Raw genomic sequence first — 12133 nt, 5'->3', positions numbered from 1 at the left:
TTTGTGAATTGCTGTTGCTGAGACTGAGACGTGCAGTCATGAGCACACTGGTGAGGGGCCGCTCTCTGAACTAAGCTAGAATGGTAGGTATTGTCTCTTACCGTTCAGATAGTAAAAATAAGCATTTATTAAGTTCCTACTGTATGTGAGGCACCATATTTAAAGCCTTTCTTGTTTGGGTAGGACACTCCAGAGATTGTGTTCTGCTGGGATAACCTTTGAGAATGCAGGGTCACATTAAGAATGATGCTTAGAGATGGGACACTTCCTGGCTGTGTGACCTTGGGCAAATCACTTAACCCCCATTGCCTAGCCCCCTTACTGGTTTTCTGCCTTAGAACTGATATTTAGTATGGATTCTAAAACAGAAGGTAAGGATTCTGGTGTTTTTTTAAGTGAATATGTAAAATATCATTCTTGCTCTCTCCATGGTCAGCAGAATGAGTTGAAAACAGATTGAAGAGAAATCACAGCCAAGACTTGTCTGCCTGTGTCTTGTTTCCCTCTTAGGGTATTCTCAGAGTGGACTTAAAGAGCCCAATAGAGGCATTAACATTCACAACTCTCAGAATCAGGAGATGCTAGAGAGGGATTAAGGAATGAAGGGTATATGACAGCCAGAGGCTGAGTAAGTAACAAAAAGATATGTTGTCAGAGGGGGAAAAAAAAGAGTCTGATTCCGCTTTATGTGAGTATGCAGTGAGAGAAGAAAAAAGCCCAGGAAGATACTATAGTACATTCATTTGTTCAACAAATATTTACTCACTGCTTAATCTGTTAGGGTTGGGGGTTTTTTTTGGGGGGGGGTTGGGGATTTTATTTTTAAACCCTTACCTTCCATCTTAGAATCAATCCTTGTATATGGGTTCCAAGGCAGAAGAACAGAAGAACCATAAGAACTAACCAGTGGGGGTTAAGTGATTTGCCCAGGGTCACACAGCTGGAGAGTGTCTGGGGCCAGATTTGAACCTAGGACCTCCTCTTGGCTCTCAATCCAATGTGCCCTCAATTTATAAGTTAGTAAGTGTACTAGGGGCTTATTTTTACTAAGATTAGACATGATCCTTGCTCTCAAGAACAATACAGAATGCAATCAATAGAAAAGCTTAGGGCAGCCAGGATGGGAGTCAGGAAGACTCATCTTCCTGTGTTCAAATCTGGATTCAGACACTAGTTGTGGGATCCTGGGCAAGTCATTTAACCCTGTTTGCCTCAGTTTTCTCATCTGTAAAATGAACTGCAGAAGGCAATGGCAAATCACTCTATCATCTTTGCCAAGAAAATCTCGTGGAATCACAGTCAGGCACAACTGAAATGACTGAACAATAACACCCACTATACCGTCTAGCTACCACAGTAAAATCGAAGGACAGGATTAAAGTTGACAGCTACTAGAGATGACACAATGTGTAGTTGATTGTAGAGAGTTGGGGGGGGGGGAAACAGTGTCAAATTTTAACAGAAATAGGCATCACCAGGGACACTAAACAACAAGTAAGGATCCCTGTGAGCTGCATATTGACTTAGAAAATCACGGTATGATGTTATCTACATCTTGTTGCATTTTTAATTAAATATTTCCCAATGACATTTTAATCTGATTGGGGCCTCGCTAGTGTTGCTAGTAGCCTGTGGGCTTCCTTGTGTTTGACGCTTCTGGTGAAGATACAGTGTCAGTGCATGTTAGATCCCTGATTTCCTTTTTTGTCTTGTGTGGGAGCATGAATCTTGCGTAGAAGGTAAGAGGATACAGTGAGTAGCAAGGGATTTCTTTTTACATCTCTGATGACTAGCTTGGCTCTGGTGAAAGAATGTTGAAACTTGAATCGTCAAGTGTTGCTTCTCTGGTTTTCGGTCAAAGGAATTGAGATGAAAGTGTGGGATACACTGTAGGCAGACATTGTATGCTCCTTGGTAACAGTGTGAGGAGTTGGGGAGAGTAGAGCCTCAATGCATCTTCTTTCCTGTCTCTCTCATTCTTACATGATTTCCTCTCTAATGTCTACATTACAAGAATGCTAAGCATTGAGTCACCTGGGTTCTGGTAAAGTAGTCATTAATAGATACCAGCTTGTAATCATTTTGGAGATCAGAGAAGAAATGAAACAAATGAAATGTCATCTTCCACTTTGTAAAGTTCTCTACTCACAGAGGATACTAAAATGAGTGTCTGCTTTGGTATGTATATTCCTCAAAGAAACTTTTTTTTGTCATTTGTTGTCCAGATACAGGGATGAAATTTTATAGCAGATCCCTGAAATCTCAGAATTTTCATTTGCTGTTTCTTTTAGGACACTGAACTATAAATTTAGAGTTTCTGGGCTATTGTCTGTTCTGTTCTTGGGATTTGTTTCCATTGAAGTTTATGCCTCTTATTGAACAGCTGCTCCAGCTTCAGTGCCATCCACTGTACCTTCTTCTGGTTTGGGGAAGACCTCTGCAGGGACCACTGACCCAGAAGAGGCCACAAGACTACTGGCTGAGAAGAGGCGGTTAGCTCGGGAACAAAGAGAGAAGGAAGAACGAGAAAAGAAGGAGAGGGAAGAGCTTGAAAGGTAAAAGTGCAAACTTAGTTTTTGAGTAAATCTGCCATAAGTCACATCTGAGTACGATAAATGAACTAAGTCTTAAAGTAAATATTGATCTAAATGAAGTTTTAAAAATGATAACTAGTATTTACATAGTGCTCTGAGGTTTATTATCTCATTTGATTCTCACAAAAACCCTGGAAGGGAGGTACTATTATTATTACCCCATCTTTATTTTACAGAGAAGGAAACTGAGACAGATAGTTTGAGCAATTTATTCAAGGTTGCCTAGCTAGTGTCTGAATCAGGATTTGAACTCAGTCCTCTTGATTCCAAGTCCAAGTTACCTACTTCCAAAATATTACTAAATGGTATTCATCTATCCATTTAGTGTTGTTTTACAATAAATACAAATTGTCAACCTGTAAAGAAACCTGTAGTTTCTGTGAAACGCTTAAATGTCCTATCCCATTGACAGTTTGCTCAGATATTGTCCCAAGATGCTAATGAGGTTAAAATCAACCAAATTCATTCCTTACACAAGCCAATTAGCTTAACCCTGTCCTATAAGAAAAGACTAAGTTTTGAACAATGATACATGTATAACCCAGTGGAATTGCTCGTCAGCTCAGGGAGGGAAAGATGGGAGGGAAAGAACATGAATCATATAGCCATGGAAATGTATTCTTAATTAATTAATTTAAAGAATTTAAAGAAATAAGCATAAGGAAAAAACAGAGAAAAGTATCTCTAGCCAAGAATTTTGCAAGTACCTGACTTTGGTCACAAACATGGGACAGTATAGTAAATGTTGGTTCTAGTGTCAGCAGACTGCAACCAGCAAAAGAAGAAATGAATGAGGAAACAAAGGTTTGATCTCTGAGCATATCATTTTATTATGCAGTGTATGTCAATTGTCCAACAAATTGAGACCAAGCCCCCTTCCTCAGTTTAGGGCTGGACCCCAAATGCAGGAGGAGAAAGATTTTTTTTTTTTATGTAGCAAAATACTTAAGCAATAATGCCAATTAATTAAATGGAAACAATACAGCTCTCGATAATCTGATTTCTAATTAGATGAAAGATTAGGGACTTTCTAAGTGGGGAGGGGGAGAGTGAACAAATGTAATCTCCTGAATTCAGGAAAAGAGGTGGCCCATTCCTCCCCAAGCTGTAAACAATCAAAGAGACATGGAAACAGAAACCAATTGATCAGTGTGGAACCAGTTTTCAGATAATATATATGAATTGCCTGAAAAATACAATTATGGAAAAATTCCTTATAGCAATCTTAGGATCTGACTGTGTTTCTGGCCAGCATAACCTAAGTCCTTGGCCAAGGGTCTCTAAGCAGGAGGTACAAAGAGTCCTAGCCACATCGGGCGAGGTTTAAACAGTGCAATATGGTTTTCTCCCATTTCCCACAACTGAATAAAGTTTTCTCACAAGGCAGAAGTTGGATTAAGCCCATAACTGAACAGAAAGGGAACTAAGCTCCAGAATCGAGTCACAAGATGGAATCAGTGTGGTCCACTCAGTTCCCACACTTAACCATTGTTTTTAAAGGTTTGAAAAACACTTTTTTATTTGTTACCTTATTTGATTTTTTTAAATTTAATTTAAACATTTATTAATATTCATTTTTAACATGGTTACATGATTCATGCTCCTACTTTCCCCTTCACCCCCCGCACTCCCCCCACCCATGGCCGATGCACATTTCCACTGGTTTTGTCATGTGTCCTTGATCAAGACCTATTTCCAAATTGTTGGTAGTTGCATTGGTGTGGTAGTTTCGAGTCCACATCCTCAATTATGTCCACCCCGACCCATGCGTTCAAGCAGTTGTTTTTCTTATATGTTTCCTCTCCTGCAGTCCTTCCTCTGGATGTGGGTAGCGTTCTTTACCATAAATCCCTCAAAATTGTCCTGGGTCATTGTATTGCTACTGGTACAGAAGTCCATTACATTCGATTTTACCACAGTATATCAGTCTCTGTGTACAGTGTTCTTCTGGCTCTGCTCCTTTCGCTCTGCATCAGTTCCTGGCACACTTAACCATTTGCTATCCTACTCCCTGTAATTTTTTCCACAAGACCTGAGTTTCAAATCCTAGCTTTCCCACTTCCTACAGGTGTGACCTTAGGCAAATTACTTCATTTTTCTGGGCCTCAGTTTACTCATTTAAAAAAGTATTTGGAACACTTCATGAATTTGAATATCATCTTTGCTCAGGGGCCATGCTAATCTTCTCTGTGTTGTTCTAATTTTAGTATATGTGCTTCCAAAGTAAGCACTACTCATTTTTAAAGTGAAAGGAATAAACCAGATGGTCTCTGAGGTCCTTTTCAGGTCTAAATATATAATCAAGTGATTATATATGTAATTTATTAATATATATTTGTGTGACCCTTAAGTTATTAGGGAGTATGACTCAGTAAGAATGAGTCAATGCAAACCCATCTCCATTACTGGCAAGCAACTTAAAATTCATTCTCGTGGTTGAAGAATAGAATTCAAGCCCTGCATCAATAGACTGTTTTTTCTGAATTTCTTTGAAATGAAAAGTTTCAAATTGGTGACTGAAGAAGTATAGTACTACATCTCAACTTTGGAAAAATAGTCAAATCTCTGAACCTTTGTGAACCTCCTGTACAAGATATTAGGTAGGTTCCATGTAGGTCATCCTGAGATCTTTTTTTTTAATGTTTTAAGTGATTTTTTAATAGGATTGATTTTTATTTTTAGAAAAATTTTCCAGGTTACATAATTCATGTTTTTACTTTACCCTTCCTTCACCCCCTCAACCCCACATCCCAACCCCCCACCCCCGGTAGATAACTCGCATTTCCACTGGTTTTAACATGTGCGGTCAGTCAAGACTTATTTACATATTATTGATAGTTACATTGGTGTAGTCTTTTCGGGTCTACATCCCCAATCATGTCCTCATCAACCCAAGTGTTTAAGCAGTTGTTTTTCTTCTGTGTTTCCACTCCTGTAGTACTTCCTCTGAATGTGGGTAGCGTTCTTTTCCATAAATCCCTCAGAATTGTCTTGGGTCATTGCATTGCTGCTAGTACAGAAGTCCATTACATTCGATTTTACCACAGTGTATCAGTCTCTGTGTACAATGTTCTTCTGGCTCTGCTCCTTTCACTCTGCATCAATTCCTGGAGGTGTTTCCAGTTCACATGGAATTCCTTCAGTTTATTATTCCTTTAAGCACAATAGTATTCCATCACCAACATATACCACAATTTGTTCAGCCATTCCCCAATTGAAGGGCATACATACCCTTGCTTTCCAGTTTTTTGCCACCACAAAGAGCGCAGCTATAAATATTTTTGTACAAGTCTGTTTATCTATGATCTCTTTGGGGTACAATCCCAGCAATGGTATGGCTGGATCAAAGGGCAGGCATTCTTTTATCACTCTTTGGGCATAGTTCCAAATTGCCATCCAGAATGGTTGGATAAGTTCACAACTCCACCAGCAGTGCATTAATGTCCCAATTTTGCCACATCCCCTCCCACATTCATTACTCTCCCCTGCTATTCCTGAGATCTTTACACTTTGTTCTTTATTGCCAGACAGTGTATACACTGGAGTTTTTCTGCTAATCACATCAGTTAATTATCTTAGTGATAAACCACAACCCAGACCTCCTTAAGGCAACTCCTTGTCCTGCCCATTCCTAGGAGGAAGAAGGAGGAATTAGCTCAAAGAGTAGCTGAAGAAAGAGCTCGCAGAGAGGAGGAAGCCCGAAGGCTAGAGGCTGAAAGGGAGCAAGAGCAGGCCCGGGAGAGGGTAGAGCAACTACGTCGGCAAGTAGAGGAGCGAGAAAGACGAGAAAAAGAAGAAATGGAGCGGATCCAGAAACAGGTATGTGGGCTCCAGGTTGGGGGAGTGTGTTTGCAAAGAGAGTAGGAGCCCCCAAGGGGCCATTTGCCTTCTTGCTCGGACTCAGTTTAAATAAAAAAAAGATTACTTTTTATAAGGGGCATCATGGTAGAGTGGGAAAAAAATACTGTCTTTGGAGTTAGAGGATGGGAGGGTAAATCTTCCCTCTGTCACTTGTTTTTGTTGTTGTTGTTGTTGTTTTAATTTAATTTAATTTTTCCCCCAATTACATGTAGAAAGCTTCCACTTAACCTCTGGATAAGTCACTTAACCTCTGCATTTCCTCTTCTGTTAAGAGGTGATTGAGGGTGGCAAAGAAGGTACATGGATCTGTCTGATTTCTACCCACTTGCCCTCCAAAAAACTATGATATAACATCTCAGAATGAGTTCTAGAACAGCATAACCCACAAAAAGATGGGGTGAAGTAATTTTTCAGCCCAAAACAACCTAGAAGACCAGCACAAAAGATAGATTGCACTAGGTTGGAAATGGAGGTCAAAGCAGCAAGAAGCCAATGCAAGCTCCACCAGGCAAGGTACAACAAAAGCTGCTGGAGCTCTCAGCCACAGATGGTTCCTGGGGTCCAACAATTTCTCAGAAGGAGATGACAGGGGTCTCTGCTAGCTCTGGCTACAAAATTCTTGTTGTGTTACCCATACGCAGATCCAGGTCATGGTCCTGGGTTAGGATCTCAGTGTGAGGAGGAGCACTGGCACACACCAGTGTTTGCAGCTACAGGGGAGCAGGGTACCCTGATTATAGTTCCAAAGCAGAAGAGAGTGCTTGGGGTTATTCATAAACCAGAGCACAGGCCAGGAGAGTATTAAACACATCTCTCCTTATATCATACCACTTGAAGAGATGAAAGCAGATGGATCCAAAGAGCTAGCTCTGAAGGCAGCCGCACAAAGAACCTGAAGTTGCCCATCAACTGGGGAATGGCTGAGTAAGATATAGTAGATCATTGTATTGGAATACTATTGTATGTAAGAAATGACAAGTAGGAGGAGCTCAGAAAAAACCTGGAAAGACTTGCACGAACTGAAGCAGAGTGAAATAAGCAAAACCAGGAGAACATTGTACAGTGGCAGGAATATTTTACAGTAGATATCTATAAATAACAAAGATCCTCAGCAATATAGTGGTCCAAAACTATCCCAAAGGACTTCTGATTTTTAAAAATGCCATCTGCTTCCTAGACAAAAAGAACTAAATCCAGACCAAAGAAAACTTTTCATTTTCTTAATTTTTTTTTCTTCTAGTTTCTTTCCACAAAGGGATTAATATGGGAAAATGTTTTATGTGGTTGAATGTACAAAATCTACATGAGATTGCTTACTAGCTCCATGTGGGAGAGGAGAAGGAAGGGAGAGAGAGCGATATTCTTCAAAAATGTTGGAAACTTACTACATGTAATTGGGGGGAAAATTTTAAATTAAAACAAAGTGGTTGGACTAGATTACCTCTAATCTCCTTTCAAGCTCTCAATTTATAATCCTGAGTCAGATTTCAAATAATAATCTCAAAAGGAAATTATTGTATTTTTCATTGTTATTAATATATTCAATCTGTATTGTGCTTGAGTGTTTCAAGAGTCTATTGTTCCTTCTTTTCTCTTGCCTTAAGCTCACTATCCTTGTGAGATTAATAGAAGTAGGTAGAAAGTCACCCATTTGGTTGTAAAACAAAGAATGTTCTTTCTCTTCAGAGAGAAGAGGAGGCCCGCCTGCGAGAGGAAGCTGAGAGGGTTCGACAAGAAAGGGAAAAGCATTTCCAAAGAGAAGAACAGGAGCGCTTGGAAAGGAAGAAGGTAATAAGACACACTGCTTACAGGAATTTTGCACATAGCATTCTGTCTTCTTATGCTATGGTCTTAGAGATCCGGAAGGGTGAAGAGGAAATTACTTCTTTATCTCAAGCTCCTAAACAAGACTACTCTTCAACCATCCCAGGAAAAGAAGAACCTCTTTTTAAAGATCTCTTTCCCTTAATAATCTATTCCCATCAAGGTAGCACAGTGGATAGTGCACCATAACCAGAGTTGGGAAGTCCTGGGTCTGGTCTCAGACACTTCCTAGCTGTATGACCATGGACAAGTCACTTAGCCTCAGTTACCTAGCCCTTGCCACTCTTCTGACTTAAAACTGATACTAAGCAAATCTGGCTTCAGATACTTCCCAGCTGTGTGACGCTGTGCAAGTGGTTTAACCCCAGTTGCCCAGCCCTTACCATTCTTCAGTCCTTGAACCAATACTTAATATTAAGTTTAAGAGGGAAGGTAAGGACTAAAAAAAAATTGATATTAAGTCAGAAGATAAGAATTTAAAAAAAAATAATCTATTCCAAAGTTTAGAAATTATCACTGTAAGGATATTATTTCCTATGTCTTAACAACTCCATACTACAACTCATAAACAAGACTCATTTTGAGTCCCACTGCTTACCCCCTTCTGCTTAATAACTTGTGTGTGACCTCCCTCCCTTCTTTGCAGCAGTGGGGAGCTATGGTTAGGGGGTGCATGTTCTGCCAAAGATGATGAGTATGTTTGTTGGTTTTGCTGAATTACTCCCTCCCACTTTCTTTGTTGTAATGATTGGCTTCTTAGATAGGGGAGAAGAAGAGTGGTTATATTTGGAAATGAAGGTGATATAAAAACAAAAGACATCAGTATGTATATATTTTTTATTTTTTAAAATTATGTGAGCATCATCCTGGCACACATTTGGGATACAGCTATTGTTTCCTCTAAAAATCGCATGTAGGTTTGAAAATATTACTGGTTTACTTCATTTGTCAAATGTGCTAGGTTTGTTCTATTTCTAGATCTAACTCCTTTGCTTGCTATTTCTTCTCTGGTAGCGCCTTGAGGAAATTATGAAAAGAACCAGGAGAACAGAAGCTACAGATAAGGTAATAGCATTCTTCCTTCGTAACTGGTTTAGATAAGGATTATTTTTCCCCCTTGTTTTCTATTATTACTCTCATTTATAAAATAATGCACTTTCTTTTGTAGAAAGCAAATGACCAGAGAAATGGAGACATAGCCAAAGGAAATACTCCAGGTGGAACAGGTATTTTTTTCACTGCTCTCTCAAAGACCCCCAAATATTGAATGGGATCATAGGTTCACAGGTTTAAAATTGGAGGAGACCTCAACAGCCATATAATCGAACCTCTTCACTTTATGGATAAGGAAACCAAGGCTGAAAGAAGCTGGGATTTGCCTAGGATCATATAGATAGAAAGTGGTAGAGCTGGGATTTGAACCTCGATGTTCTGAGTTCAACTTTCTTTCTACTGTACCACCAGACAGATAAGTTTAGAAGTTGTAGACTCATTGAGTCCTCAAAAAGTTCTTTGTTACTTTTTTAAAAAATCAAGATTTGAAACCATGTAATCTCCCAGTGAGAAGAGTCTAGGCTACTCTCAAAACAGAATCTTAACAGCTACAAAACACTTCCAGAGTCACTGCCTTTCTTTTAAAAAAATAAATATATGGAATTTGTTTTGTGTTATTTAACTTAAATTTCATTTGCTACTTCTGCATAATGGAACATAAAAACTTACTTTCATCTCCAAGAGCTTTTAACTTGCATACTTGGGCAATTTATGCTTTGTGACCAATCACCAAAAAGACATTCCTGAGTTGGCTGTTTTCCTGGAATTAGAACAATTTTGTAATTAAGAATCTGTTGCAGTTCTTCGGATTCAGGCAGTGCTAAACTTATAAATAGGTTTTATTCTGAGGAAGCAACCAACTTAGATAAATGTGATTTTAGGATATATTTTCCCATTGAAACAATATTATTGCTTAGGTTCCCAGTAGGATGGTTAGATTTCCAATCTAGCCAGCAAAAGCCCATTTGACCCATAATGTATATGAATTGAATTATATTATTGTATGCATATGTATGTGTAGAACATAACAGCTTCTGTGACAAAAGGCATTAACACACATACCCCTCTATTATCTCTGCCTCTAAAATTCTTCCATCTCTCCCACTCCCTATTGTATTTTCCTTCTTGTTATTCTCTTCTACTTGTTGCACCAGAATTGGGGGCTTCCTACCTCCTAGCTTCTGGTCAGCAAAGGAGGGGATGCTCCCAGTTCTGAAACACTGGACTGTAATATCCGCGAGGGCGTTAGTCATATCCTGGCTTAACTTTGTCTCCCAATGTCTAGTACGTTACTCTGCATATAGTGGGCAGATGGTTAATGATCATCTAATTTAAATAGGGGTCGGCCTCTTGCAGAGAATTTATCAGAACAAGAATCTGGTTTTTGGAAATGTTACAGGTAAATACCCACTTGTCTAGGAAAAGTTCCTCCAATATTATCTCTCCTTTATCTTTTTCTGAGAGACCTAGAGATTTTCACCTCCTATTATTTGAGTCTGAGGTTTCTCTCCATCCTAGCGACTATACTAAAAGGATGATGTTTTATAGATAAATAGGTATCTATATATTATAGATAAATATTGATACACACATATGTATATATCTGTATATATATATGTATGTATACATATATATATACACATAAATATATTTGTGTGTGTGTGTGTGTGTGTGTGTGTTGGGGAGAGGTGTTATCCTAGCTCCAGCTCCTTTTAGCTTTGCTTTAAAACCTGGCATTTAAATTTGTGCCAGATTGCAAAATGAACCTCCTGAAATTGCCGTATTGTTCCCTCATTTACAGCTCTAACCAAAAGTGGCTACAGATTTGCTCAAAACTCTGCTCCCTGCTTGGCACAGCTGTGAGTAAACAGCTGCAAGCCTTTGAATATTACCCTAAATTCTGGAATCAGATTCTCTGTGGTTGATATCATTGGCTCAGAATTACATACTAATAGCACTGAGCCTCAGGATGGCACACTGGGGAATAAAAATCCCTGTATTATCTTGATCTTAAGAATTCAAAACAAATATATTTTGTACATTTCCCAAACAAATATGTTTTGAGCTTTAAAAAAAATGCCATTTTTATGACTTGCACTGAATTGTGAAGGGATTTGACTCATTGAGTGCAAGACCATTGAGGGCTGTGTTGCTTTTGTGTTAGTGGCATGGTCTTGATCAAAAATCACGGGAGTGTTTTTGTTTTAGCATTATATACATTTATTTCTTGGTAAAAAAATTGATATTTATATAATTATTTACATATATGTTTATTTGTGTATATATATAATTTCATCAGTAGACACGTACATGTTCACATGCGCATCCATATATGTACAGTACATATATATATAAACCAGAGGTTGATTTTTTTTCTTTTTTGTTAATTCTATCTTCTTCATCTCTGTGGAAATATCAGGAATATCGCCACTTCCATGTGTGACAGACTCTTCAAGAAATGGAGAACCGGTGACTAGCCCACATCAGCCAACAATGACCATGGACAGGTGAGTCAAGCAAATAAGTGCTTTTTTACAAATAATATCTTCATTCAATTCTTACAACAGTGCTAGGAGGGAAATGTTATCATTATCATTATTCCTTATAATATCCTTTCAGTCCAAAAAAAACCTCTAGACCTTTTTTCAAAGGAAATGTTGCCTAGCCGTGTTCTTTTTAACATATATTTCTTATGAAGTTTATTTTTGAAACCTAAATGTAAAATTTTACTTCTTTTTTGAGGATAATATCCTCATTTCTTATTGTGCAAATTAGAAAACTGAGACTAACCAAAGTTAAGT

General features: G+C 38.5%; 1 protein-coding gene and 1 non-coding gene across 8 annotated transcripts in view; one reads left to right on the top strand and one right to left on the bottom strand.

Annotated features, from left to right (window-relative positions):
• MAP7 (microtubule associated protein 7) overlaps window positions 1–12133 on the top strand; it is a 203450-nt gene that overhangs the window by 173817 nt on the left and 17500 nt on the right. For 6 of the 7 annotated variants that reach the window (XM_044677075.1, XM_044677076.1, XM_044677073.1 and 3 more), the window contains 6 exons: window positions 2384–2555; window positions 6230–6413; window positions 8142–8243; window positions 9294–9344; window positions 9448–9505; window positions 11752–11839. In XM_044677075.1, the coding sequence (XP_044533010.1) occupies window positions 2384–2555; window positions 6230–6413; window positions 8142–8243; window positions 9294–9344; window positions 9448–9505; window positions 11752–11839 (655 nt within the window). The remainder of the gene's footprint in view (window positions 1–2383; window positions 2556–6229; window positions 6414–8141; window positions 8244–9293; window positions 9345–9447; window positions 9506–11751; window positions 11840–12133) is intronic. The other variant, XM_044677080.1, reaches the window with a different exon arrangement.
• LOC123248099 lies at window positions 4719–4825 on the bottom strand. Its single transcript, XR_006506203.1, has one exon. It is a non-coding gene; the product is annotated as a U6 spliceosomal RNA (small nuclear RNA).

The sequence above is a fragment of the Gracilinanus agilis genome, chromosome 4, assembly GCF_016433145.1.
Source record: "Gracilinanus agilis isolate LMUSP501 chromosome 4, AgileGrace, whole genome shotgun sequence".
Lineage (NCBI taxonomy): Eukaryota > Metazoa > Chordata > Mammalia > Didelphimorphia > Didelphidae > Gracilinanus > Gracilinanus agilis.
The sequence above is the reverse complement of the archived record's forward strand: the minus strand, read 5'-3'. Positions and strand labels throughout refer to the sequence as shown.